The 27,047-nt window shown below is 64.9% G+C and overlaps 5 protein-coding genes across 7 annotated transcripts; 3 read left to right on the forward strand and 2 right to left on the reverse strand.

The window, feature by feature from the left end:
- Positions 1 to 287: 287 nt before the first annotated feature.
- Positions 288 to 2,514, forward strand: CIMAP1A (ciliary microtubule associated protein 1A; the record flags this gene model as incomplete). Of its 2 annotated transcripts, XM_084249701.1 has the most annotated exons (6): positions 288 to 396; positions 558 to 758; positions 1,102 to 1,203; positions 1,372 to 1,493; positions 2,063 to 2,203; positions 2,425 to 2,514. In XM_084249701.1, the coding sequence occupies 6 exons, from the start codon at positions 288 to 290 to the stop codon at positions 2,512 to 2,514; spliced, it is 765 nt and encodes a 254-aa protein (XP_084105827.1). The 2 variants fall into 2 exon arrangements, with proteins under 2 accessions (XP_084105827.1, XP_084105828.1); XM_084249702.1 differs by lacking the exon at positions 2,063 to 2,203.
- A 2,266-nt stretch (positions 2,515 to 4,780) lies between these two features.
- On the reverse strand, positions 4,781 to 6,150 carry BET1L (Bet1 golgi vesicular membrane trafficking protein like; the record flags this gene model as incomplete). Its single annotated transcript, XM_084249667.1, has 4 exons — positions 4,781 to 4,948; positions 5,033 to 5,089; positions 5,300 to 5,391; positions 6,132 to 6,150. 4 exons carry the CDS (start codon positions 6,148 to 6,150, stop codon positions 4,781 to 4,783), a joined length of 336 nt encoding a protein of 111 aa, XP_084105793.1.
- Positions 6,151 to 6,454: 304 nt separating this feature from the next.
- RIC8A (RIC8 guanine nucleotide exchange factor A) lies at positions 6,455 to 11,973 on the forward strand (the record flags this gene model as incomplete). The annotated part of the gene is made up of 10 exons (XM_084242475.1): positions 6,455 to 6,538; positions 6,671 to 6,718; positions 7,801 to 8,391; positions 8,703 to 8,794; positions 9,231 to 9,381; positions 10,117 to 10,212; positions 10,290 to 10,434; positions 10,506 to 10,650; positions 11,008 to 11,127; positions 11,397 to 11,973. 10 exons carry the CDS (start codon positions 6,455 to 6,457, stop codon positions 11,512 to 11,514), a joined length of 1,590 nt encoding a protein of 529 aa, XP_084098601.1. The 3' UTR covers positions 11,515 to 11,973.
- A 495-nt stretch (positions 11,974 to 12,468) lies between these two features.
- On the reverse strand, positions 12,469 to 16,109 carry SIRT3 (sirtuin 3). Its single transcript, XM_084249303.1, has 6 exons — positions 16,024 to 16,109; positions 15,630 to 15,862; positions 14,458 to 14,558; positions 14,154 to 14,315; positions 13,851 to 14,060; positions 12,469 to 12,802 (listed from the first exon to the last, which is right to left on the reverse strand). Exons 1-6 carry the CDS (start codon positions 16,068 to 16,070, stop codon positions 12,782 to 12,784), a joined length of 774 nt encoding a protein of 257 aa, XP_084105429.1. The 5' UTR covers positions 16,071 to 16,109; the 3' UTR covers positions 12,469 to 12,781.
- A 1,393-nt stretch (positions 16,110 to 17,502) lies between these two features.
- Positions 17,503 to 26,951, forward strand: PSMD13 (proteasome 26S subunit, non-ATPase 13; the record flags this gene model as incomplete). Of its 2 annotated transcripts, XM_084245308.1 has the most annotated exons (13): positions 17,503 to 17,597; positions 18,519 to 18,597; positions 21,812 to 21,846; positions 22,190 to 22,245; positions 22,472 to 22,515; positions 22,632 to 22,718; positions 24,258 to 24,429; positions 25,123 to 25,202; positions 25,272 to 25,397; positions 25,487 to 25,549; positions 25,751 to 25,831; positions 25,975 to 26,091; positions 26,629 to 26,951. In XM_084245308.1, 13 exons carry the CDS (start codon positions 17,503 to 17,505, stop codon positions 26,722 to 26,724), a joined length of 1,131 nt encoding a protein of 376 aa, XP_084101434.1. In that variant the 3' UTR covers positions 26,725 to 26,951. The 2 variants fall into 2 exon arrangements, with proteins under 2 accessions (XP_084101434.1, XP_084101433.1); XM_084245307.1 differs by lacking the exon at positions 18,519 to 18,597 and having other exon boundaries at positions 21,812 to 21,867; positions 22,129 to 22,245.
- Between the last annotated feature and the right edge of the window lie 96 nt (positions 26,952 to 27,047).

Genomic DNA, 27,047 nt, shown 5'->3' on the forward strand with positions numbered 1-27,047 from the left:
AAGGAAGGGCCCCACCTGCCACTGCCCCCATCCTCTGAGCCCCTAGAGCCGAAGGCGTGGTCGGCGAGGGCGGAAGGGACAGAGGTGCCAGGCAGGCCTCACGCCACCAGGGCAGGGGCCAGGGCAGAGCGGAGCCAGGCAGGAGCCCTCTGCCCCTAGACCCCCAGCGCCAGACCCCACTGTGGAGGGTGTGGCTGCAGTGCTGCCTGCCGGGGGCAAAGGCAAGGATGGGCTGGGGGGCTGGGCCCCGGCACCCGGTCACCTGCCCACCTGTGCCCGTACCAGCCATGGCGGAGGATGTGTGGGTGGGCACCTGGAGGCCGCACCGCCCCAGGGGGCCCATCATGGCCCTCTACAGCAGCCCGGGGCCCAAGTACCTGATCCCGCCCTCCACGGGTAAGTGCCCGAGGCCGGGCGGGGCTCTAGGGCCTGGGCTGGCCTGTTGAACTTGGGGTGGGCGGGAGGGTGAGGAGACCCTGAGGGGCCCCAACTCCCAGCCGCGGGCCCTGGGCGGTGGGATGGGGTGCTCCAGGCCGCTCACAGCCCCTGCCCCACAGGTTTTGTGAAGCACACGCCCACCAAGTGGCGGGCGCCAGCCTACAGCTTCCGGGGGGCCCCCATGCTCCTGGCAGAGAACTGCTCCCCGGGGCCCCGCTACAGCGTGAACCCCAAGATCCTGAGGACTGGCAATGACCTCGGCCCCGCCTACTCCATCCTGGGGCGCTACCACACCAAGACCCTGCTGACCCCTGGCCCCGGTGAGCAACCGGTGGGCCTCCGCGCTGCCCAGCCCCGCCGGCGCCACCGCACACCCCCCCCCCGGGGGTCCGGGCCCCCTCCCCCACGCAGGGGTCCCCAGTCGTCCCAGCTCAGCCTTGAGACCCTCGCCCTGGGTCAGCCCCGGGTCCATCCCCGCCAGAGGCCTGGGGCCAGGCCACGTCAGGCCCTTCCTTCCGTCTGGAGAGTAGCTGCGGCCCCACCCCCGTGTTTCCACACGGACGTCCTCGGACCGGTCTCGGCCGCCATTCCTGGGGGCCTGAGGCGCCCCGCGAGCCCCGGCCAGGCCGCCTCTGCACGGACGGCCCCGCTCTCTCATCCCAGGGGACTACTTTCCGGAGAGATCGGCCAAGCACGTGCTCGACGCGGCGCCCAGCCACTCCATTTCCGCCCGGACCAAGACCTTCCGTGTGGACAGCACCCCAGGTCCACAGCGACGCTGGCGGGCCCCCCGCCAATGGTTGGGGTCCCAGCTGGGGCGGGAGAGGTGGGCAGCGAGATGCCTGGCCTCCCAGACGGGAAGGCCCCGAGGGAGGAGCGGGGGGGGGGGGGGGGTGTCGCCCAGCCTGAGACTCAGTGCCCACGCGCCCACAGGCCCCGCCGCCTACATGCTGCCCGTGGTGATGGGGCCCCGCACGGTGGGGAAGGCCTCCCAGCCCTCCTTCTCCATCAAGGGCCGCAGCAAGCTGGGCAGCTTCAGCGATGACCTGCACAAGGCAAGGGCCACTGAGCCAGAGACGGCACCCCAGCCTGGGACCGCCAGCTTTACCCCCCTCCCCAGAGGCCACTCCTCATCGTGGGGCAGCCTTCGGGCGCCCAGCCCCCACCGGGTTACTGTCCTGTGGGGGGCAGGCAGTGGACGTGGACAGGACGAGGAGGCCCCGGCCTGGGCGGGTGAGGGCCCGGGCGGGGCCGGGAGCCGGAGCAGAGCAGGGCAGGTGTGGGAGGGAGAAGACAGCGCAGCCACGACGGGAGACACGACGGGAGACGCGGGCTCTGCTGGGAACTGCCCTGTGAAGGTCCAGAGGCAGCCGTGTGCCCAGGGCCCGGAGAGTGGGGAGGCTGGCAAGCCAGGGCCACAGCCCCCTCCTTGCCAGAGCAGCCAGCCCACAGGCCGGACACCCACCGGGCTGACCTCCCTACCTCTGGAGGGGTGAGCAGGGCCATGGAAGAGCAAGGGCGGAGCGGCCCCCAGCCCCGTGCAGCCCCCAGGCCCTGGTGCAGGCCCAGGCCCAGGCCCGCCTCGGACCCGGCAGGCCCCATCTGAGCCCCTCTCATGCCGCAGACGCCGGGCCCCGCGGCCTACCGCCAGACCGACGTGCAGGTGACCAAGCACAAGGCGCCGCAGTACACCATGGCCGCCCGGGTGGAGCCCCCCGGAGACAAGACCCTCAAGCCAGGGCCGGGCGCCCACAGCCCCGAGAAGGTCTGGAGGATCATGGGGCGGGGGGGAAGCAGCAGAGGACGGGTCGGCCCAGGGGGGGCACAGCTGGGAGCGCAACCCCAGGGCTGGGGGGGTCTGGGAGGGGACGGCAGAGGGGGCACAGCCTGGCGGGGTGGGAAGGGTCTGAGCCCAGAGGCCGCACTGGCCACATGCCTGACCTAACCGGGAGCACCAGGCGGCTCCTCAGAGCCTCTCCTCCCCAGGTAACTGTCACCAAGCCCTGGGCCCCCGTCGTCACCTTCGGCATCAAGCACTCCGACTACATGGCACCCCTGGTTGTGGATGTGGAGTAGGTCCCGCTGGTCCTCCGCACGTCCCCGGGGCCTTCCCGGCCAGCAGGAGGCCCCGCTGGCCTGGCTGCAGGGCAGGGCACCTGCTGGGACACCGGGAGCAATTATTTTTTTCTACAAGGTTTTCCCACTTGCTAAGCTTCTTCCCTTCTGTGCCGACAGTCAATAAACCATGGACTCCATTGGTGACAAGGTTTGTCTGGGGTGGGGGCCGAGCTTTTCCAGAAAGGGCGGCTGTGGGATTCCTGCTCCCCTGCCGGGCCCTGCCCTCTGCGTCCTGCCGACTCCAGGTCACTCCTGCCCCAGCGCTCCCTGGGGCCTGTGACCACACCAGGGCCACAACACAGCAAGCGGACGTGCCCCTCACCCCTATGTGAGAGCCCCACAGGAGGCGGGCGCGGCTGCCCACCAGGCCCACGGCCTGAGTGCACCCACAGGTCATCACAGCTGCCGTGAGGGTACTGGTCACATGTCAGGGGAAGCCCGGCAAACACCAGACACCACGGGCACCTGCACTGGCCTCAAGACGGGGTTACCCAAAAGCTGCGCTGGGCTCCACAGCAGGCCGAGCAGGGACTGAGCCCCAGCTCAGCCTTGGTGAGCGCTGGCCACAGGCAGGGCAGGCCAGGCCAGCAGCCACGGGGGTGGGTTATCAACACCCATTACCCACTGAGCCCCGAAACCACGTCACTCTCATGTCCGTCTGCATCCCAGACACGCGGCACGGGCAGGCAGGGGGCAGGCTGTGACCATGGCCGCCCGCACCCCGGCCGGCGGGGCCCCAGGGCCTAGGTCACCTCAGACAGGCTCTCCTCGCCCCGAAGGAACCAACACACCGCAGACCGTGTTTCTTTCATCCTTTCATCGTGAGATTGTTTATTCCAAAGGCTTAAGTGTCTCACCCTCGGCCCTGGGGGTGATGCCTGGCAGTCAGTCCCACTAGGCACGGGGCAGGCCCCGGGGGCATCAAAGCATGCAAGGCAAGCTGGGTGCGGGCCCCACAGCACTGCTCAGCATGGAGGCGCAGGTGTTCTGCCCGTGCCTGAGGATGGGCTGAAGCCGGGTGGGCTGCATGAGCGGTGGAGGCGGGAGCAGAGGACACGCGGGCTGTGGCAACCCAAGTATTGCAGGGTGTGAGTGGCAAGCTGGGTTTCTGGGAAATGCTGGCCAACAGGCCTCAGCGGGCAAAGGAGCACGGGAAATGGGGTGGCTGCGCCCCCGCAGGGGCCGGGCCCACGGAGGTCCCCATGCGAAGTACTTCGCGCTGGAGCCTGTGTGTGAGCCCAGGGGAGAGGTGAGAGAAGGCACCGCCCATGGGGTGCGGGTGGTTGGCCCTCAGTGAGGAAGGGGCGTGCACGGAGGTAGATGACAGTCGCAAAAGCAGAGTTGAGGCCTCACTTCCACGGGAGTTTCAGGCAATGGGAGCGGACCAAGGAGGGAGCCTCTGGTGGGCCCAGATGAGCTACCCGGCCCACGGTGCATGGGAGCAGCTGGGCGGGCCAAGGGCCAGGGAGGGGTGAGTGGGGACGGGCTCAGGACCCCCATGGGGTGGCTTGCTGTGGGAGGAGAGGCGAGGCCTGGTGGGGGTAAAGGCCCTTGCAGGAAAGCCCCACCCGCACGACAGCCCCCACCCCACTGACCGTGAAGTGGGTGGGCTCGTCCCTGCTGATCTGGCCCCCATCCGCCCTCCCCGGGGCATAGCTGCTTCCTGGGAAAACCCAAGTCTGTTCCTGGGTACGAGGCCACACGACCCAGAGGACAGGGCGAGGCCGCAGGCCACTCACCACATCCCTCGTCTCAGCCACAGGACTGAGGACACAGATCTCGGGGCCTTCAGGGGGCACCCAGGGGCTCTGGGTCAAAGGAATCAGCACTGCTTTCAGCTTCAGAGCCACGTCTGCATCCTTTGTCCACACCAGTCACCTCGGATGCCGAAAGCGGCCTTTCCTAGACAAGGATGTCAGAGCCGCAAGGACCAGGAGAAGGACTGGCGGTCACACACAGGCGGCCACGTCCAGGGCTCCCAGCTGCTCCGCTCAGATCTGGCCCCGCTGATGCCTCTGCACCCAGCATGGCAGAAGGGGGCGGACCTGGCTATCGGCCCAGCCAGCATGAGTGCACTGGGTCAGAGGCAGCCGAGGGCTCCCAGCCACGCAGGAAGAAGGCTCCTGAGCCACGACTGGTGTTTCAAAGGAGTATTTCGTAGCAGGTCCTTGGAACCCAACACACCAGGGAGGGGAGGAGCCCTCCGGAGCCCAGTCTCTGTGGCTCACGTCCGTGTCCTGGACACGAGATAGGAGAGGATGAAGAAGGCCACAATCAGGCCCACGGCCATACCACAAAGGAGTCTTCGGTTGTCACGTCCAGACCGTGCCATTGAAGAAAAGCGCTTTACGCTCCCGGTGAGCAGGCCCGTCACACTCGAGAAGTCCGAGTCCTGAGGGGACCAGCGGGGTCACATGGGGGCAGTCCCTCCGGGGTCCACGCGCTGACAGGGGGCGGGGGCAGAGCTGGCCCTTACCATGCCGTCCAGGTACCGGTTCTGGTCCTCTGCGTCTCTGTCGATGTCCAGGGCCAGCTGGTAGGGACAGAGAACTTGGGGTCAGGAACCCTGGGCAGCACAGCACCCCCACCTGGCGGCATCAGGGGCCCAGCCACCACCTGGCTCCATGCAGGCGAGCACGGCCGTGGGGACAGGGATAAGAACCACGCAGAGCCCTCCAGGCCTCTCCCCTCCCTCTGACACCCACGCTGGGGAGCAAAGAAGCGGTGAGTGGACCCCACTGACCGACTTGAGCCTGGTGACCTTGGAGGCCAGGCTGTCGGCCATGCGCTTGTTCTCCCGGTCGAGGATCTCCTCAACAGCGCCAGGGCTCTGAGCTGCAAGAGGAGAGAAAGGCTGGGGGTGGAGCGGGGTACATCCCCGGGGACCACACACCAGGAGCCCCCCCTTTCTGGCTTCGGGATTGTCAGTCCAGCCCCACCTGGCCAAGGTGGCCCTCTAGGGGCCGGGCCCACGGAGGTCCCAGTGCGAAGTACTTCGCGCAGGAGCCTGTGTGTGAGCCCAGGCCCGCGTGCCGCCGGCAGGGGCAGAGCACCCCCGAGGGGTTCAGTTCAGCCTCCACCTGCTGTCACCCCGGACAAAGCACACGCCTGCGCCGCGGGAGCCCAGTCTGGCCAGAGGGCAGCAAGCCTCCCACGGGGGTGGACAAACCCTGGAGGGCCGGGGCGGGAGAACTGGGCCCTGCAGGGCGACGGCCCCAGAAGGCGGGCGGAGGAGGCCCGCGGACAAGCCCCCAGACTGTTCCCGCCCCACAGAGCGCCTCCAGCGGCGCCCGCGCCGGCGAGCGCGGAGGCCCGGCCCGTGACTGGACACGCCCGGCGAGCTGGGGTGAAGTCCTGAGCGGCCCCCCGGCGTCCCCGCTCACGCCTCAGGGCGCACAGCGGCCCAGGGCGCCGGGCACGGGCGTCCCGGGGGGCGGACCGCGGCGGGGCGCGTCCGGCGCGGCCACCCCTGCCGGCGCGGGCCGCGAGGCTCCAGCGACCGCACCGGCCCAGCCCGGCCGCCGCCGCCGCCCTCCCGGGGAGCGCCCCGCTCCGGGCGCGCTGCCCGCGCTCACCCCGCGCCCAGTCGGCCATCGCGGCCCGGCCCTGCCCGTCTCCGGCCGCCGCGGCGCCTCAGACGTGGCGCGTCGCGCAGGACTTCCGGCGCCCGGGCCCGCCCCTTCCGGCCGCGCAGGCGCGTCAGCCCAGGGAGGCCGCGCAGGCGCGTCACCGAGGAAGGCCGCGCCCCGCGGCCGGCGCCCCAGGCGGGGCGGGGCGGGGCGGGGCGAGCGGGGCGGGGCGGGGCGAGCGGGGCGGGGCGGGGCGGGCGCGCTGCGGGGCCCGGAACCGGGAGCCGCGCGAGGACCCGCCCTTTCTCCGGCGCCGTCCCGGGGGCGCCATGGAGCCCCGGGCGGTGGCGGACGCCGTGGAGGCGGGCGAGCAGGACGCGGTCCTGGCGGCGCTGCGCGCGTACAACCGGGAGGTGAGGGCCGCCGGGGCCGCCGGGGGCGCCGGGGGCGGGGGCGGGCGGGCGGGCGGGCGGGGGCGCCGCGGGCCGGGCCGGGCCGGGCCGGGCCGGCCCCGAGCGCCCGCTGAGCCGCCGGCCTCTCCGCAGAACTCGCAGAGCTTCACGTTCGACGCCGCCCAGCAGGAGGACAGGAAGGTGGGCGCGGGCGGGCGGGCGGGCGGGCGGGCGCGCGGCCCGGGCCCGGTGAGACACCCTGTCCCTGCCCGGTGAGACACCCTGTCCCCTGCCCGGTGAGACACCCTGTCCCCGGCCCGGTGAGACACCCTGTCCCCTGCCCGGTGAGACACCCTGTCCCCGGCCCGGTGAGACACCCTGTCCCTGCCCGGTGAGACACCCTGTCCCTGCCCGGTGAGACACCCTGTCCCCTGCCCGGTGAGACACCCTGTCCCTGCCCGGTGAGACACCCTGTCCCTGCCCGGTGAGACACCCTGTCCCCTGCCCGGTGAGACACCCTGTCCCTGCCCGGTGAGACACCCTGTCCCTGCCCGGTGAGACACCCTGTCCCCTGCCCGGTGAGACACCCTGTCCCCTGCCCGGTGAGACACCCTGTCCCTGCCCGGTGAGACACCCTGTCCCTGCCCGGTGAGACACCCTGTCCCCGGCCCGGTGAGACACCCTGTCCCCGGCCCGGTGAGACACCCTGTCCCTGCCCGGTGAGACACCCTGTCCCCGGCCCGGTGAGACACCCTGTCCCTGCCCGGTGAGACACCCTGTCCCCGGCCCGGTGAGACACCCTGTCCCTGCCCGGTGAGACACCCTGTCCCCGGCCCGGTGAGACACCCTGTCCCCTGCCCGGTGAGACACCCTGTCCCTGCCCGGTGAGACACCCTGTCCCCGGCCCGGTGAGACACCCTGTCCCCTGCCCGGTGAGACACCCTGTCCCTGCCCGGTGAGACACCCTGTCCCTGCCCGGTGAGACACCCTGTCCCCGGCCCGGTGAGACACCCTGTCCCTGCCCGGTGAGACACCCTGTCCCCGGCCCGGTGAGACACCCTGTCCCTGCCCGGTGAGACACCCTGTCCCTGCCCGGTGAGACACCCTGTCCCTGCCCGGTGAGACACCCTGTCCCTGCCCGGTGAGACACCCTGTCCCCGGCCCGGTGAGACACCCTGTCCCTGCCCGGTGAGACACCCTGTCCCGGCCCGGTGAGACACCCTGTCCCTGCCCGGTGAGACACCCTGTCCCGGCCCGGTGAGACACCCTGTCCCTGCCCGCAGAGGCTGGCGGAGCTGCTGGCCTCGGTGCTGGAGCGGGGGCTGCCGCCCGCCTGCCGCGTCGCCTGGCTGCAGAGCGTGCGCATCCTGTCCCGGGACCGCGGCTGCCTGGACCGCTTCGCCGGCCGCCGGAGCCTGCAGGCGCTGGCCCGCCACGCCGGCCTCTCCGCGCCCGAGGGCCCGGGCCTCGAGGCCCCCGACATGGACGCGGCGCTGGAGGCGCTCAAGTGCCTGTGCAACCTCGTGCTCAGCAGCCCCGCGGCGCAGGTGCTGGCGGCCGAGGCGCGCCTGGTGGTGCGGCTGGCCGAGCGCGTGGGGCGCCGCGGCCGGGGCGGGCTCCCGCACGACGTCCGCTTCTTCGACCTGCGCCTGCTCTTCTTGCTCACCGCGCTGCGCGCCGACGTGCGGCAGCAGCTGTTCCGGGAGCTGCAGGGCGTGGCCCTGCTGACCGAGGCGCTGGAGCTGACGCTGGGAGTGACCCCCCGAGAGAGCCCCCCCGAGCTCCTTCCCCCTCAGGAGACTGAGCGGGTCATGGAGATCCTCAAGGTGCTCTTCAACATCACCTTTGACTCTGTCAAGAGAGAGGTGGATGAGGTGAGCGCTCACTCGCCGGTGGTAGGCGGGGCTTATCGCAGCAGCGCGGTTCCTGGCCGTGCACCCCAGGGCTCCTCCGCTCTCCTGGGGAGAGGGCCTGCGCGGGCTCCCCTGGTCCACGCTCAGCGTGCGCGTGGAGGCTATGTGCCACACCCCCCCGCGAGGTGGCCGCCAGCAGAGTGTTCCCTCACCCGGGGATCTCAAAGGTGGGAGGGATGGGAGGGCCAGGTGCGTCCGTGGGGCTGCCCAGCGGGCCTTGTTCCTCAGTGGGCACCTGTGGGCCTCTCACCGGAGCCCTTCTCTCTGGTCAGGAAGACGCTGCCCTTTACCGGCACCTGGGGATCCTGCTGCGCCACTGCGTGATGGTGGCAGCCGCCGGGGACCGCACAGAGGAGCTCCGCGGGTGAGGGTGGGCTGGGGCCACCAGGGCTGTGGACCCCGCTCCACCCACGGGAGTCCTTAGCACTTTCTGGGTGGGGCGGACATCAGTTTTCCAAGGAGCACTGAGTACTTCTAATACCTATCGGGACAGGAAGGCATCCCAAGGTGCTTGGGTAGTGGCAGTGGACAATACAGTATCCACTAATATGGACGTTCACCCCATTCTCAGCAACTCAAACCTGCTGGGCCCTGGTTCCCCCAAGCTCACCTAAGGCACTGTGCACTGAGGGGGCACGAGGGGTGCCTGCAGAGCGGTCACCAGGGACCCACCCCCAGCATCAGCCCCGATCCCTGGTGTGCTGTCAGGCCCACGCACTCACGTCCCGTATGGCGGACGGGGCCACCGGCTGCAGGTGCTGGCAGCTGGCACTGACCCAGCCCCTCTCATCTGCCCCCAGGCACGCAGTGAACCTTCTGGGCAACTTGCCGCTCAACTGCCTGGACGTCCTCCTCACCCTGGAGCCACACGAAGGCTCCCTGCAGTTCTTGGGCGTGAACATGGATGTGATTCAGGTTCTCCTTGGCTTCTTGGAGAAGCGTCTGGACCAGGTCAGTGGGAGCCCGCACAGCAGGCTGTGGGCCCTGGGAAGCCTGTGGGCCCTGTCCACCAGTGGGGGGTGGTGGTCTCACCTTGGTAGATCCCAGCAGAAGAGGTCTGCAGGCAGCAGGGTGCTGTTCTCCGGGTGTCTGTGCCCTGCTCGGCCCCGAGAAGCTGCCACCCCTGCTTGTGACCCTAGATCCTCAGTGTCACTGCACAGGCAGTTTCGGGGACACGTGTCTGCGTCTTTGGCTTCTCTGAGGGGACAAGACCACCAGAAGCCTCCTGCCAGAAGCTTCCGGTCCCCGGGCTGCTCCACGGGGCGTTGGCTGATGGGTGCTGGGCAGCCCCTCCAGGAGCTTCCTGTTTCCCCACAGTGGGTGGGGCTGGGCGGAACCCTTGGGACCTGGCATCAGGCCAGAGGGCACTGCTGCCTTCACTGATGGCGTCGGGCCCCAGGGGTGCCAGGGAGGGTCAGGGCCCTGGCGCTGTGTCCCTGAGGCCATGTCAGGCTTGGCTCTGGCTGGTCGCCTCGGTGTAGAGGCGCGTTTGGAGTGGCTGTGTGGTTTCTCTGCGCCCAGCACGCAAGTAGCTGCCTGAGTCAGGGCCCACCCCATCCCTCTCGAGGCTCGCCTGGGCACCGGCTGAGCCAGCTGACTGCAGCAGGTCCTGAGCCCCTGCTGCCGGGCTCTGCTGGTTGTGTCGCCCGCCGGAGGCCAGCCCAGGTGACACAGGCTGCTCCGCAGACGCACAGGCTGAAGGAGAGTGTGGCCCCCGTGCTGAGCGTGTTAACAGAGTGCGCCCGCCTGCATCGCCCTGCCAGGAAGTTCCTGAAGGCACAGGTAGGGCGGAGGGCGGGGCTGGGCTGCATCCCAGACCCAGCCTCTCTGGGCTGGGCTGAGGGACGACCGTCTCCCAGGTGCTGCCCCCGCTGCGGGACGTGAGGACCCGGCCTGAGGTCGGGGAGCTGCTGCGCAACAAGCTCGTCCGCCTTATGACGCACCTGGACACTGACGTGAAGCGGGTGGCCGCCGAGTTCCTGTTTGTCCTGTGCTCCGAGAGCGGTGAGTAGGCGCCTGCCCTGGGCTGGCCCTCAGCAGCCACAGCCACACACTGACCCCCACCTGCCCCTCAGTGCCGCGCTTCATCAAGTACACAGGCTACGGAAATGCTGCTGGTCTCCTGGCCGCCCGGGGCCTCATGGCAGGGGGCCGGCCTGAGGGCCAATACTCGGAGGACGAGGACACGGACACAGAGGAATACAAGGAGGCCAGGGCCAGGTGTGTGCCTCAGGCCCTTGCCGCATGCAGCCCTCCCTGCCCCACACCCATAGACCCGTGTGGGGTGGACAGCGGGCAGGCCGTTCCCACGCCAGGCTCCCATCCCCACGTCACACATCCAGGGGTCACGACATGTTGGAGCAGAGGTGGGCAGCTGGGGCGGTGGGGCTCGCCCAGATGGCGGGAGCTATGGCTGCACCCAGAGGCAGGGCCCTCTTCCTGCGGCCAGGCGCCTCCCTGTTTTCCCCAAAAATGGCTTCTTGCCAGGTCAGCCCATGCAGGGGGCAGGGGTCACCCATTCCAGGCAGCCCCTGTCCTAGAAAGTCCCTCAAGTACCCACCCCTCCCTGGGAAACAGCATCAACCCAGTGACCGGGAGGGTGGAGGAGAAGCCGCCCAACCCCATGGAGGGCATGACGGAGGAGCAGAAGGAGCATGAGGCCATGAAGCTGGTGAACATGTTTGACAAGCTGTCCAGGTAGGCCGCCCGCAGACCCTTGATAGGCTGTCCAGAAGGACTGCCCACAGACCCCCGCCTGCACAGAGCAACCAGAGCAGGGCAGGGCCTCGGGAAGCAATCAGGCGGCCCAAGGTCTGGAGCTGTGGGCAGTGGTTACGGTTGAGGCCTGGTCAAAGCGAGGCCCCACACGGGGCCCGAGTTACGGCGGGGACTGGCGGTGTGGGCTGTGTGGGCGGCAGCGGGCGGGAGCACCAGGACCCTCAGAGCCCGCCCTGCCTCCCCTGCAGACACAGAGTCATCCAGCCCATGGGGATGAGCCCCCGGGGTCAGCTCACATCCCTACAGGATGCCTTATGCGAGAGCATGGAGGGGCAGTTCTCGGGCCCCGACTCAGACCCCGACTGAAGACGGCTGTTCCGCTGCACCCCCTCCAGAACTGGTGCTGCTTCCGGAGGTGTCCTTGGGTCTCTCGCCAGGGAGCCACGCCCCTCCCGCTTGGAGACCCCTTCCTCCCACGTTTTGTTAATGACCTGCCTCTGGCCCAGTACCTGATCTCTAGGCCTGCAAGGGCCTCGTCCTGCCAAAGCTCAGCCTTGGCGTCTGCAAGGGAAGCGGACCCTGCCCAGAGGGGCTGAGCAGGCTGGGGGCCTGCGGGGCTGCCTGTGATGTCAGAAACCCACCTCCACGTTTGCTTTGCCGTCCGTTCCTACCAAGTGCAGGCTGGGGGCCCCTTGTGCACGCCCATCCTGGCTTAGCCGCTGGCCACTGCATCCCCAGTCCCAGGCTCCCGCCAGGTGGGACTGTTGAACCTCAGTCTCCATGCTGGCTTAGACCATCGGCGTGTAAATGGAAAAGTCCCTCGTGAGCCCATTCATCTCTGTCTTGTGTCACAGAAACGCCAGCCGGAATAAAGAGACTTGAGCAAGAGTGTGTGAGCCCAAGCGTGAGTCATCCGGGCGCGAGCAGAGTTAGGAGTTGACTCCATTCTGCTCCGCACCAGCACATCTCGCGATATTCTTGATAAATGAGGCCACCAGGCCCCTTCCAGGTCCTGCTCAGCTAAATTTGCTGAGCAAGCGCCAGCCAGGCAGGGCTAGAAGGTGCCGGCAGGGCGGCCAGGGTTGGGGGCCAGTTAGGGCGGCCTAGTGCAGAAGGGGGGCGGTCAGTGCCCAGCCGGGACATGGAGCCAGGGCCTCCAGTCACCCCAGCAGAGCCCACCGAGATCCCTTTGGTGGGGTCCCTGCACTCCCTTGAGAAAACAAGTGAAGGGGTCCCCACTTCTTACATGAAAGTTTATTTTGTGGCAGAAATGAGAGATAAGGTTTCTCTCAAGTTAATTTTTCTCTAAAAATAACCCTGCTGAGGAGGCCAACTGCTGAGACCCAGGGGCAGCCCTGGGATGGGGGTGGCTGCCCAGCATCCATCTGCCCCAGCTCGAGGGGGTTGCTGTGGATGAAGCATTGGCACTGAGCTTGCGGAGTAGCATGCGCAGTCCTGCTGACCAGCGAAACCCACCCAATGGCACGGGGCTTGTGCTGGGGCCGCCAGCTCTGCTCCGGGCACCTGTTTCCACTGGGCCAGAACCCTGCCGAACTGCGTCCTCCAGGAGAGGTCTCCTCAGTACAGGCTGCTTCCCCTGCAGCCACTGCCGGACCGGGCGGCCACCGTTCTCCTAGCCGTCCCGTCCGCCCAGCTGGAACACAGGAGAGAAGGAGCCGGTTACTCCAGGGCCGGCCTGGGCGCAAAGGTCCATAAAGCGGAAGCTTTCCTATGTGGCAGTGCTGCCACTGGGCCTGTGAGGGTGCAGGGCCGGGGGGGGGGGGGTAGGTGTAGCCATGATGCCCACAAGCTCACAGGTAGCTCAAGCCAGGGCTGTGACTCATCCCCCAAAAGTCAGTCCTGAGAGCCACGCGTTTGACATTAGAAATGCTGGTGTCTGGTCCCAGAGGAGTCCCGCCCACAGCCCAGGGCCACGCAGCTCAGTCCCGCTGCTGCAGGGAGCAGCCGACCTGGCCCCAGGAGGTCCCCGCTGCCCAAGAGCACAACCCTGCAGGAGGCACCGCGCATGCACAGACTTCACTGTCCTCCACGTAGCGAGGAGAGTGGTTCCACTGACGCCGTGGCCCAAGAGCAATGAGGTGTGGGTTAGGGTGAACCCCCTTAGGGGGCTCCTTGGCTCAGCGGAGTGAGAGACCAGGCTGCGGTCAGCAGCTGGGAGGCTGTGGCCTGGGGTGAGGGCTGAGGCCAGCAGGGCGCCCCGCACAGACAGACGCCGCTTGGAGGTGGCTGCGTTTTAGGAGCTCGATGCCCGGATGGACGGGGCTATCCTCGGTCGCATGGCTGCCCAATTCTCAGGGAGACCGCCTGAGCAACCACCCGTCACCAGGCTCAACACCTGGGGCGCGGCAGGCCCAGTGACCACGGGGGCCGCAGCCTCACACCAGTGTCCCGGGGCACCCCTTAGCACAGGGCCCCCCACCCCCACCCAGTTCAGATGTCCACACCAGGCCCTGCCCTCTGGTGCCTCCTGGCTGTGGGGAGCAGAAGGCCATGGCAGGGCCCAGGCAGGCCTCCGTGTGGAGGTGCCAAGAACCCCGACGCCGGACCAGCAGCACAGATGGCCCCAATTGGCTGCAGAGGCACATCCACCAACACCTGCGTCCTGTCGCTGCTTGGGCGCTCAGGGTCTGCACTGAGCTTGCCAGGCCGGAGCCCCAACAGCCGTGCTCAGCAGACTCTACCTTCCCCATCTCCCGCTGGATGAGGTCCTGCAGCTCTGCTGTCCATCCCAGAAGCTCCACCAGCATTTCCACGCCCTGAACCACGTCCCCCAGCTGCACCACGTCCTGGCTGCGAGGGCTCCAAGCCAAGGACCCCACCAAGTCCCGGTTGATGAGCAGTCGGGGCACTGAGCTCCGCACGGCTTCAGACAGGCTGGCAAAAGGCTCCACCTGAAAAACCACCATGGTGAGGAGCTCGGGACACTGCACGCCACAGCCTCAGGGAACAGCAGCACCCCAGCCTGCACTGCCCCACAGATGTACCTCCAGGGAGGTCCCGAGGATGAGCAGCAGGTCTGCCATGGGGAAGTCCACCACGTGCAACAGGAACCTCTGGGGCAGCGGCTCCCCAAAGAACACAATGTCGGGCTTCACAATGCCGGTGCAGACCGGGCAGCGGGGGATCCTGTCCGCCATCACGTCCGCCTGGGCGAGACACAAAGCAAGCAGATCTGACTTGCGTTAAAGCCAAGACATTGTCGCTGCTGTCCTATGTTTCCAACATGACACTCGTCAAATTCCTCTTTCCCAGGCCTCGCCCTCTGAGAAGGGCAGAGGGACAACTCACCCAGAAGCCCTCCCCTGGGGAGGGTCTTCGGCAGACGGTGCAGGTGGCAGAGGCGAAAGACCCGTGAGCTTCCACCAGCTTGGAGGCTGGGATGCCAGAGGCTGAAAGGCAAGGCCGGAGCCGTGCTGCGCCCCAGGGATGGGCTCCGGCCACACCCAGAGAGGGTGCCCCCATCAGGAAAAACATGGCAAGTAAAATCATTTAAAGGCCATCAAAGGGCCCCCCTGGGGGCCGGAGGCTAGTCTCAGGCTGTCAGTGCTGAGGCCTGAGTTCAATCCCCAGCCAGGGCGCAGCAGACCTCGCCTGTCTCCCCGCTGCTCCCCTCAGCGGTGTATTTCAGTGGATCCACCTGTTCTGCTCCCCACCCTGTCTATGGTGAGTCCTCTCACCCCGCACCTCTGGCCTGCACCCCAGTTCCTCTACACATAAAATATTTTAAAACAAAATTAAAAAGATGATCAAAATAGCACCAAAAAATTAGACATTAGTTTAGAAAACTATAGCCATTCATTATCTGGGAAAACATTTTCCATTCCACAGGTAAGTAAAAACAAAAAAATAATATAAATGCGATAATTTCCCAAACAATAGTGGAAACCGGCCAAACAGGAGCTGGTTACAGGGCCTGTCTGGCAAGAGCCCATGGGCTCCTGCCTGGCTGCGGGTGACAGTTGCCGAAGGAAGGCCTCCCAGGGCCAGGACCCCCAGACTCGATACCAGGGAGACCCCACAGGTGCCCCTGAAACTCGCGGAGGACATTTTTGCAGACAAAGATGTTAGGAGTTGGGTGCACAGCAGTCACCAGGTTGGGGACAGATGAGCACCGGGTCCCCAGGCCACCTGGACCCTGCAGACAGGGGCAGGGGGGCGGGTGGTGGCGCGGAGGTGTGTCTGGGCGGGAGAAGGGTGGGGCGGGCAAGTGGGGAAGGTGGTGTGCAGGGCACTGGGGAAGCTGTGGGAAGGCAGGGGCGAGGCAGGGGAGGGCCGCAGTGTGGGCACCGGAGGGCAGGGGCGGCGAGGGCAGGTGGATGCGGCGAGGTGAGGTGGGGCAGTGGGGGGCGGCGCAGGCGGGGTGGAGGGAGGGGGGCAGTGCAGAGAGTGTGGTGAGGGGCGGGGGGGGGGGGGGTGCGAGGGCGGGAGCGAGGAAGGGGCAGGGGGCGCTCCCGTCCCACCTCGCTCCAGCCCGTCGATGTTCTGCGTGTAGAGGCGCAGCAGCAGCCCCTTCTCGTGCAGCAGGCGGAGGAAGTAGTGCGCGGCGTTGGGCCGGTAGTGCCCGGGGTTCAGCTCCTTGGCCAGCGCGAAAAAGGGCTTGGGGTTGTGAAAGAAAAACGTGAGCTCGAAGATGGCCTCGGGGTACGGGATGTCGTACTGCTGGAGGTTGCTGTAAAGGCCGCTCCCCGGGGACCTGCCGGAGGGGGCAGGAAGGAGGCTCAGGGCGGGGCAGCGGGGGGCGCGGGGCGCGGGGCGCGGGGCGCGGGGCGCGGGGCGCGGGGCGCGGGGCGCGGGGCGCGGGGCGGCGGGGCAGCGGGGGCGCGGGGGCGCGGGGCGGGGGCGCGGGGCGGGCACCTGAAGTCCGGGATGCCGCTGGGCGTGCTGATGCCCGCGCCCACCATGGCCACGACCCTCCGGCAGGCGCCGGCGCGCACCCGCTCGGCCACGCCCCGCAGGCAAAGCTTCCGCGTCCCGCCGCCGCCCCCGCTTCCGCAGACGGGCCTCCGGGCCCCCGCGAGGCTGCGGGCAGAGGACAGGGGCGTCGCGCTGGGGCCCGCCCGCGCGGGCTGACCCGGAGGCGGCCCGGAGAGGCTCAGGCCCGGCTGCGGCCCCGGGGCGGGGCGGGGGGCGGGGGCGCCCCTCCAGAAGCCGGGAGCGGCGACACCCCGCGAGGCCGCCGGCCGCTGTCTCCCCCGCAGGAGCGAAGAGACGCGCAACGGGCCCCCAGGCCCCGCGAGCTGGGGCGGGCGTCGGCGCCGGGCGGGCAGGGGGCGGGGCGCGAGGCCCGGGCCGGAGCCCCCCGCCCAGCCGCGGGCCCGAGGGCGCGGAGCGGGGAAACGGGGCGCCGCGGGACGGTCGCGCGCCCCACCCGCGCGCGGGGGCGGCCCTGGCCCCCGCAGAGCCCCGCAGAGCCCCGCGCGGCCGGAGCCCTCACACGCCGGGCCCGCGCCGCGCCCCCCGCCCCGGGTCCACGACGGCGGCGCGGCCGGCCGCGGAGGAGGCGCCGGGTCGCCGGGCGCGCGGCCTGGGCCCGGGGCCGCGGCTGCAGCGGGGCGGGGGCGCCGGCGCAGGGAGCCCCCCTCGCCGAGCGGGTCGGAGCCCCCGAGGGCGCCGGAAGGCGGGGGCGGGCTCCAGGCAGGCCCCCGCCAGGGCGACAGACGCCCGCGGCCCCGCCGCCCCGCCCCGCCCCGCGCCGCCGCCCGGACCAACCGAGGCAGGCCGGCCCGGGCCCGCTCCCCGCCCGGGCCCCAGGGGCGGAGCGCGGGGGCCGCCAGCCGAAGACTCGCCATGTCCCGCGCAGCCCGGCCCGCGACCTCGTCCCCGACGGTCACGTGCCGCGGCCCCGCCCCGGCCCCGCCCCCGCGGTCCCGCCCCGCCCCGCGCGCCTCGCCCCGCCTCCGCGGTCCCGCCCCGCGCCCTCGCCCCGCCCCGCGCGCCAGGGCCCAGGTGACGGGGGCGGGGTCCGCGCGCGCCCCGAGCGCCGGCCTCTCGCCCCGGAGACCAGGCCGGGATTCGGTCCGCGTTCCTGAGCTGCGTCCGACGCTTTTTCAGTCGTGACGGTGACGTTCGCACTTCCCGAGCGCTCCCCGCGGCCAGGTGTCCGCGCGAGGCCCCACGCGGGAGGCACCGCCATCACCCCCCACATCGGCGGCCGGGCCGGGCCCCGAGGGACGCGCCGCGCCGCACGCCGTCACCCTGACAACCAGCGGCGCCGGCCGCGGCGGCGCTCCCAGCCTGCCCCGCGCGACGCCGGGCCGGAAGTGAGTGCGCACTTCCGGCGGCCGCCGATCCCGCCGACTGCTCGCGCGCCGCGTCCCGGGTCCTGCCGCCGCCATGAAGGACGTGCCGGGCTTCCTGCAGCAGAGCCAGAGCTCCTGGCCCGGCCAGGCGGCCGTGTGGCACCGTCTGGAGGAGCTCTACACGAAGAAGTGAGCGCGCGGGCCGGCGGGGAGGCCGGGGCGGGGAGGGCCGGGGCGGGGGGCGCCGGGGGCTCCGGGGGGCCGGGCCGGGGACGGGGAGGGCCGGGGCGAGGGGCGGCGGAGGCCCGGGGGGTCGGGGGGGGCCCGGGGCGGAGGCCGGCCCTGCCTTGGGACTGCCGGGGTCGGGGCCTCACCGGCCCGGGCTGCCCACCGTCCTCGACAACCGGCGCTGCCGTCCGTGCGCGGCCCTCGCCGGCGGTCTAGCGACGGGCTGCGTCCGCCGGGGACACCTCCGGGGTCCCTGCTCGCCGCGGCGCTTCACCTTGGCCCGGCCGGGTGGGCGCGCGGGGTTGCTCGGAGACGCCGCGGCGGGGGGGCGGGGGGGGGCCGAGCCTTGCCAGGCTGTTCTGCGACTCTTGCTGGCGGCGGTCTCGGAAAGGAAATTCTTGTGCTTGGCAAAGGCTTGCTTCTGTTGGATATCACCTTGTGTTTTTTAAGCTTCTTTTTTGCGTTCTTAAAATTTTTCGATTTTTCATTTCACGTGGGGTTTGCCCTCGTCTTGGTAGTCCTGACGTCTCCCACCACCCTCTTCGCAGAGGGGGAAGCTGGGGCTCAGCTCTCGCCTCTGCCTGCGGGTCTCACCGATAGAGAGCCGGGGCTCCGTTAGACGTGTGACCCCAAAGTTCCCGTTTCCTTCAACCTGACGCTAGACTTGGGATAGTCTGGAAGAGCGTCCCCACGTGAAGCGAGAGATTCTTAGAGAAATTTGGTCGGCTCAGGCCCCAGAACCCCCTGGCGGAACCAGGAGGCCTGGGCGGTGGGCCGGGCCTCAGTGGCCAGCAGGGTCTGCCAGCGTTGGTGTGATGAGCCCACGGTCGACGCTGTGACTGGACCTGTGTTTGTGGGTCTCAAGGGACTTGTGTCTTTCAGGCTGTGGCATCAGCTGACACTGCAGGTGCTTGATTTTGTGCAGGATCCGTGCTTTGCCCAGGGAGATGGTCTCATCAAGGTAAGTCATTTGTCACGTTAGATCAGGTTGTGTAAAAGGACTTAAATATCAGGTGTTTCTCTTTAGCAAGCTACAATCACTTTGTGTCAGGCACAATCACTTTGTGTCAGGCACTAATCTAAGCATTTTGCATATTCACTCTCTGTGCCAGGGAGGCAATGCTGCTGATGCCCTGTGTTTTGATATAGAAGCAGATGCTGAGAGGTCAACTTGCCATAGGTTGCAGCTAGTGAGTGACAGAAAAAGATTCCACTACAGGCATTCTGGTTTCTAAAACTCCAGTCGTGTTGTAGCTTGCCCCTGTGTCTTATTGTTCATAGACTGTTTTCTTATTCTTTCATAGACTGTTGTGGTTTTTGGGGGAAATTGCTCAGAAATTGAAAATTTAGAACCTGAGGGGGGAGGGGTAGAGAATTATAGAGGTGGATCACCTGACACAGCTTCTAGGTAACTGCCAACACTCCTCTCCCTTCACCCCCACTGATCCTGCTCGCCCGCCCAAATCTTTGGTCCTGTGCTGCACTTGGGGTGGGTGCCCCATAGGCTACCTCTGCAGTAATGCTGACCAGCAGCACTTCCAGAATTTTGGCGACAGAAAAATAGAAACCACACCCTGCCCCAGCCTTCCCCAGACCCTCTAAGAAGCCCTGATGGGTCCTCTTAAGCCTCCCTGGCAGCCTATGCTCTGACACCTTGCTCTTGGGCCCTGACTGGATTGGGCTTGACACCTGCACTGGCCTGTGTGCACACAGCGAGCTTGGCCGCTTCCTTGCCCCTCCATGTGGCCTCCCAGGAGTCTCTTGTGGTTTTCCCCTCACTTTGACATTTTACTAATGGAAGGAACTTATCATAATCTGTAAACCTGTAGATTTTGTTGGACATTCTGTGTTTTGGATTCTGTGGAGAAATGGTAAATTAGAGATGTTTTAACATATGTTCCCTAAGATTTTTGATCATGGTGGTAGCTAATGTACAATAATTCGTTTCTCTCCTTTGTTTTGTGTTAAAATCACTGTCTACATATAGCAAAGTAGTTCCTAACCTTGTAAGTAACAAAGTATTTGGGTTGTCCACTTCAAGGTTACTGTTTCTGTGGCCAAGGTAAACCTTTAAAAGTTGTTGGAACTTGGCCCACAGAGGACCCACGCAGAGAGTGTTCATGAGTCTCCAGTCACTGGAGTGCCTTTGAGGGTTGGGCTTGTGGGTTTTTTCTTTTCTGTAATTGCATACATTACAGTAGATATCAGAAGAGTTGAGACCTCACCACTTAAAGAAGAATCCTTTGAGATAGTCCTCTGTATTTGAAAAAACCACTTTATTTAAAGGCTCTTAGACAGGTGTGAGCTTTAAATATCTTTTTTTTTTTTTAAAGATTGATATATTTATGCATACAAGAGCTGGGGTACAGGCCAGAGGTGTGAGGGGTGAGAGGATCCGCCAGAGAAAGAGTGGGGAACAGAACAGGCAGATCTACTGAAACATACTGCTGAGGGGAGCAGTGGGGAGACAGGAGTGGTCTGCTGCGCCATATGGCTAGCTCCCTGGCCAGGGATTGAACTTGTGCTGCAGTGGCTGCGGACAGCTTCATAGGTTGCATCTTAACCCCTTGTGCCACCAGGGAGGCCCAGCTTTAAATATCTTAACTGGCTCCCACAGAGATTTTTTTTTTTCCAATTTTATTGTGAAATTATTGACACATAACATCGCTTTATTTAAGGTGTACGGCATGGTGACTGGAGATGGATGTGTGTGAGATGATCACCACAGGTTACACCAACATCTGTCATCACACACACATTTTTTTTTTTTTTTTTTGAGAAGAACTTTTAAGATCTGTTTGCTCAGCAGCTTTCAGTATGCCCTGAGTGCTCTCAGCCGCGGTCACTGTGCCCAGTACTGGCCGAGCTTGACGCTGTGGTTCCTGCCCGTTGCCCGCCCTTGGTGGCCTTGCCTGGCAGCCCCAGTCCGTGCTTCCTTGAGCTCAGCCGTGGAGCCCTTCCGCACGCAGGAAGAGGCAGCCTTTCCCTCTTCGTGGTTGAGGCGTGCTCCATCCTGTCTGTGTAGCCATGTCTGTTAGTGCCTAGAGTACATTCAGAAGAGCGTGTCATCGTGTGATTGCTTGTCGTTGCACAAACGTCGTGGCGTGTGCTCACAACCTGGACTGGCCCGCTGGGGCCACTCCCCTGTGGGGTCCGCTGGTGACCACAAAGCCACGTTAAGTGACATGTGACTGTACAGCACGTGTCCTGTCACGGAAGTGATTCCATCTTCACACCGCAGAGGAACCTCAGATTCTCCTTATCCCAAGTGGACCTCAGTTGCCCAGTCACCTCCTGTGACCAGCCCCCTCTCTCGAGTCGGGTCCAGCTTACCAGCAGGTCTTGCTCCTTCACTCTTGGTCCTAGTAACTTTACCCTTGTCCCCTGCTGCCCTCTGCCACCAGTCACTCTAAAATAGAAGCGTGGTCATGTGCTGTGCCGATTCACCCCGCCCAGGCCAGAGACCGAGCCCCGTTGCTGCCCACTCTGCCCTTCAGAAACACTCCAGAGCTTTGCACCTGTTTGCTGTCATCTGGGGTAGCTCCCAGCTGACTCTTCTTCCACGCCATGTCTGTTCTCCAGCTGTGCTGCTTGCCTTAAGTCTCAGCAGTCGTCCTTTCCGGAGCACTTTCTCGGGGATGCCTCCCTTGTCTGGTTCGCCCTTGTGCTTTTTATCCCTTGCCCTTCCTTCACACCCTTGTGAGTGTGCGTTTACAAGTCTGTCATCTGTGCGAGGGACAGGAGCTCCCCAAGAGCCCCGCCTTTGTCTTCTACTTTGTGTCTGTCTAAAGCATCTGAGTCAGTGGGCTGACCAGGGAGGAATGTGGAGATGGGACATGACTGGCCTGCAGCCTCCTAAAACCTGAAGGAACTGCAGTCTGTCTGGCCAATGAACACTTCTGGCTGAGTCTGTTTTACTTTGGGGCAGTCACATAGGAAATTGTCTTCAGCAGATCTGCATAGAACAGGGTTCTGAGTCCCAAAGCCAGAGGAAGTCCCCCAGCTTTCTTCAGTGACCCGCTGGTAACTGTTTGTGAGGACTTGACAAGCCTAAGCATGGGCCTTGCATCACCTGGCAACCACTGCTGGTGCCTGCTGGGTGATAGGCTGTGTGGGGTTGAGGTCTTGCAGCATGAAAGTGCCCTCTGACGACTGTCCATGTTTTGGCTCTACAGCTTTATGAGAACTTCATCAGTGAGTTTGAACACAGGTAAAGCTCTTCTCAACTTCAGTTTTTTTGTTTTTAATGATTTATTTTTATTTACTTATGCATACAAGAAATGGTGCGGGGGTGAGAGGATCCCCCAGAGACAGTGGGGAGCAGAGCAGGCAGATCCACTGAGATCCACTGCCAAGGGGAGCAGCAGGGAGAACAGGAGGGGTCTGCTGCACCTGTGGGTTCCTCCCTGGCCAGGATTGCACTCGGGCCACAGTGGCTGTGAGAGCTTCACAGCGCTGAGACTGACCCCTGCACCCCAGGGAGGCCCCCGAGTTCACTTTAGCCCGGCACACGCTGATGCTCTCTGGCCCTCAGACTGTGGTTTATCTTTCAGGGTGAACCCCCTGTCCCTGGTGGAGATCACCCTTCATGTTGTGAGACAGATGACGGGTGAGTCTCCCTATGGTTGGAAAAGGAGTGATTCCGAACAGTGATTAAGATGCTTTTTCAGTTGAATCATTGCCTGTCGGTAGGAAGTGTCAGGTTCTAAACTCTGTTCTCGTTGTACTTTACATTCTGACCCGAGAGATCGCCCTGCCAAAAGCGCCTGTGGGGGAAGCCACGCTGTGCGGAGACCCCACTGTGGTTCTAATGACTGTTCTTTTTTTCCCCCTAGATCCTAACGTGGCTCTTAGTTTTCTGGAGAAAACTCGTGAGAAGGTAAATACAAAGTCTGCATCAGAGCCTTGCTGTCCACTGTGCTGGCTGCGCGCACGTCCTTCCCAGAAGCTCCATCCGCCTCTGTGCTCATTCAGCGCCGCTTGTCCCCACCCCAGGTGAAGAGCAGCGACGAGGCGGTGATCCTGTGCAAGACGGCCATCGGTGCCCTCAAGCTGAACATCGGGGACCTGCAGGTCACCAAGGTAAGGCTTCAAGGTGGTCGCGTTCAATGGCTTGTTTAAAACTGGAGGTCTCGCTTTTTCGCGTTAGTGTTTTTAAAAATAATTATTTCTCTTTATGTTTAAATTATAGAAAAGTTGCAGAAGTAGCACAGAGTGTTTTGCCACTTTGCACAAGTGTGTGTGAAAAAGAGAGATTTTCTTGGCCCAGTTGGAGAGAAAGTTGATGGTACAATGATTGCCCCCCTTAACACAGAGCCCCCACCCGAGGCCCCCTGCCCCCAGGGCGTTTGCCTTCCTTCTTCCCCTCCCTGCCGCCTGCCATGGCCACTCCTCTGCCACGCCTTGTTCCTGTGGTGTAATGTTGGAGTCAGCTGTGGAGATGGTGCGGACTGAGGTGGTCGGTCCCCTTGTTTAACTGGAGACCACGTGTTTGTTTTGCTTTGGTGACCAGAGCACTAAAGAGGGCACTCAGGTGTCTTGCACTTGCCCTAAAAATCGCCTGTCCTCTCTGCCTCCCCAGTCTTGACACGTGCACCCTTGCCGTGTGTGTTTTTGGTTTTGTTTTTTGTTTTTTTTTTTTTTAAGATTTATTTATGCATATAAGAACTGGGGTGCAAGCGTCAGAAGTGTTGGGGTGAGGGGACTCCCCAGAGACAGAGTGGGGAGCAGAGCAGGCAGATCCACTGAAATCCACTGCTGAGGGGAGCAGCGGGGAGATGAGAGGTCTGATGCGCCATGTGGGTAGCTCCCTGGCCAGGATCGAACTCATGCTGCAGAGGCTGCCGATAGCTTCATAGCGCTGTGCTTAACCCCTGAGCCACCGGGGAGGCCCACTTGCCATGCTTGTTTTGAAGCATTTATGACGCAGCTGAGGAAACTATAAGGAGTGCTGTGATGGCCACGGCCCTGCAGTGAGGGTGCCCTGGGAAGGCTCCCCACACATACATACACCGCGTTCCATGGCCCTTTGCTTGCCTGGGGCCTCCCTGGAGGTGGGGGAGTGACGGCGGTTTCAGCCGGTTGCCGGGATGATTGGCTTACGTCTGCATGCCTGGTGCCAGTGACCCGTGAATCTGGGGGAATGTTCCACAGCCTATATGTCCAGCCCCCGTTGAAGGGGCTCAGGTTTGTTAGCTACGGTGCTGTGCCTGTGTGAGGGGCAGGTGAGGCTGCAGGGGTGAGGCACACACTCTCCGCCTCCCCAACCTTGCAGAGCATTTCTCCCAGCGACCCCACCCAGCACCAGGCGGGCATCCAAACCGCACTGTGGCCCGTGGCCCTTCCAGGCTCTGCTTCTCACCCCCAGGTGGGGTCCAGGCTCCTGGCAGGCTGACCCTCGCCCCCACTATGGGGGCCACACTCTTCCCTTGTCTTCCTGTTCTTTGCTCCATGCCGCCGGGCACTCTCCCCTCCAGTGTCTCCTCGCCTAGCTGGCTCATTCATTTCTGCGTCTGGTGCGCTGTAGCCGTTTCCAGGCTATGCCTTGGCGGGGGCATCTTATCATATGTCACCTTTAAGGTGCTTTAAGTCACAAGGAAAGCTGGCTGTGCCTTTCTGCAGGAGACCATCGAGGAGGTCGAGGAGATGCTCGGCGCCCTCCCCGGGGTGACGTCCGTCCATAGCCGTTTCTACGACCTCTCCAGTAAATACTACCAGACCATCGGGAACCACGCCTCCTACTACAAGGACGCGCTGCGCTTTCTGGGCTGCGTGGACATCAAGGACCTGCCAGGTAACGGCTGTGCCCAGTGTCGCTGAGGCGCTGTCCACGCTGCATAGAGACGCGGCAGGAGGGATGCCGTCTGGGCCTGAACATCTGCGTTCTTTCCCCTCAGCATTGGGCTCAGGTGAGGTGCAGTCAGCTCCTGCCGGCCTGCCCCACCCCCTCTGCCTTGCCGGAGCCTCTGTCAGAGGCACGGCCGGAGGACACCTGACGCTACAGGTGGGGGTGCTCTGAACCCCACGCCTGAGGCGCTTGTCCCAAAAACTGGAGCAGCTGCCCAGTGGGGCTGAGTCACAAGGCCTTTCAGGGGTTGAGGTGGAAAGGAAAGTGACCCATGAGTTTGGGGGGAAACACAAGAAATACGTGTCTAGACGGGAAACCAGCGTGTCCTCACAGGACAGCGCGGAGGGTGAGGCCCGGAACCACACGGCTGGTGCGGGCTCCTTGCCGCGCTCCAGGAAGCGTGTTGGGAAAGAGCCGAGGGCCGGGGTGAGGAAGAGAAGTGCCTTGTGAGCAGAGAGCAGGTCAGGGCTGTCTTCCAGGGGCTGGACAGGCCCGCGGCACAGGGCCACCCACCCCGCGCGGCCCAGGGTCTGGCAGAGCTGACGCCGAGGGCGGTCACTTTCCTTTCTCGCATGGGCCGTTGGAAGCCGCGGGCCCCGCTTCTCGTGGGCGGGCTGTGACCCGGTGTCTTCGGCCTAGTGTCGGAGCAGCAGGAGCGCGCGTTCACGCTGGGACTGGCGGGGCTCCTCGGCGAGGGTGTGTTTAACTTCGGAGAGCTCGTGAGTAGACTTGGGTGGGGGTGGGGGGCGCGGGGGGCCGCTTCGCCCGCCAACCATCTGCTGTTGCAGCTCATGCACCCGGTGCTGGAGTCGCTGCGGGGCACCGACCGGCAGTGGCTGATCGACACCCTGTACGCCTTCAACAGCGGCAACGTGGAGAGGTTCCAGACACTCAAGAGCGCCTGGGGGCAGCAGGTCAGCGGGCGGGCGGGCGCAGGGCTCCGGGTTCTGTTTGGTAGGGACTCCAAGTCCGGGTCAGGTAACAGTGTCCCTCTGCCTCCCAGCCTGACCTGGCAGCCAACGAAGCCCAACTGCTGAGGAAGATCCAGCTCTTGTGCCTCATGGAGGTGAGCCTGCACCCCGAAACTGCCCTGCAGTCAGACCCTGGGCCCACACCACTCCCTCCTCGCCCTTGTCCTCACTGAGAAGCGTGACTGAGCTCGGAGGCGGGGCACTGAGGACAACTGCCTCTTCCAGCAAACACTGACAGAGACACCCTTGTCCGTGGTCTGACAGCTTTCGTTTGGAAGAATTATTTTTTTTTTCAGATGACTTTCACGCGGCCTGCCAACCACAGGCAGCTCACTTTTGAAGAAATTGCCAGAAGTGCAAAAATCACTGTGAACGAGGTACAGTTCTCAGACTCAGGGTGCTGCCCAGTGGGCTGGGGCTCAGCGCCCACAGAGGGACCCCCAGGTGCCCTTGAGCCTCAGGGCTGCCACCGTGGCGCCTCATGCCGTGCTCCCGTCTAGCCCGTTCTCTGCAAACACAGGTGGAGCTGCTGGTGATGAAGGCGCTGTCCGTGGGGCTGGTGCGGGGCAGCATCGACGAGGTGGACAAGCGCGTGCACATGGCCTGGGTGCAGCCCCGTGTGCTGGACCTGCAGCAGGTGATGGGCCGTGAGGTGGCTGCCTAGGAGGGTTTCCCTGGGCCCCCCTCCTCCCGTCTCCCCCACCCGGCGTAGGTGTCCTCGGGTGTGTCTGAGTCTTGTTTGGGTAGAAGCCACTTCGGGAGACAGCATCGGTCTTGAGTTCCTGCTGTGGGGCTGAGGGTTTCAGAGTCTCGTTTAACGTGAGCCTGGGCCCGGCCCTGCATTTTAGAGCTTACGGAGACAACGGCGCCGCTTGTGCTGCTGGTGCCTTTTAATCCTGAAATTGGTGCCTGCGCAGACACGTTCCTGGTCCTGTGATTCGAGCTCAAATCCCTCTTGTCCGTGTTTGTTGGGAATCTAATCCTGTGGTTTCCTCCATCCTTGCCTGTCGTCTCGCGTGTCTCTCCAAACCCCCTTGCGATAAGAGCTGCCGGGTAATCCCGCCTCCCCCCGCCCCCAGCTCTGGTGTCCTCAGTAGCACTGCCTTGACCTGAGCTGGGACCGGGGAGCCGCCTTGGCCCCAAGCACCTAACCTGTGTCCCTCTCCGCTCGCAGATCAAGGGGATGAAGGGCCGCCTGGAGCTCTGGTGCGCCGACGTGAGGAGCATGGAGATGCTGGTGGAGCACCAGGCCCACGATATCCTCACCTAGGCCACCTGCCCAGCCTCGCAGCGGATGATCCTGACCACCAAGATTTGCATTTGGGGGGCTGTCATTGATGGGGCCCGGCCACAGGGAGAGGCCTGCAGGAGGGAGGGGCCCCTGCAGGCAGGGTGTGTAGATGCCTGAGCGCTGCCTCCCCGAGGCTGCTCACCCTTGCACCCACCTGTGTGACGTTCCCAGCCGCCTGCATGTCTAATAAACACCTTGGCTTCGTCTCTTTCCTTTGGCTTCTCTCCCAGGACCTTGGAGGGTCTCCCCTGCCACAGCCACCCTAACCCTCTGGTGGGGGGGGGGCAGCGCACACAGAAGAC

This window comes from Talpa europaea, assembly GCF_964194135.1.
Source record: "Talpa europaea genome assembly, chromosome: 1".
NCBI classification, from domain to species: domain Eukaryota; kingdom Metazoa; phylum Chordata; class Mammalia; order Eulipotyphla; family Talpidae; genus Talpa; species Talpa europaea.

What these genes read in the sequence shown, in the direction of transcription:
- SIRT3 (XM_084249303.1), bottom strand. Translation starts at nt 16,070, where the DNA reads ATGGTGGGCGCGGGCATCAGCACGCCCAGCGGCATCCCGGACTTCAG. An exon ending in CCCCAGGGGAGGGCTTCTGG is followed by an intron (nt 14,316 to 14,457) that starts GTGAGTTGTCCC and finishes TGTCTCGCCCAG; the next exon opens with GCGGACGTGATGGCGGACAG. An exon ending in TCCAGCGGGAGATGGGGAAG is followed by an intron (nt 12,803 to 13,850) that starts GTAGAGTCTGCT and finishes CCTGTGTTCCAG; the next exon opens with CTGGGCGGACGGGACGGCTA.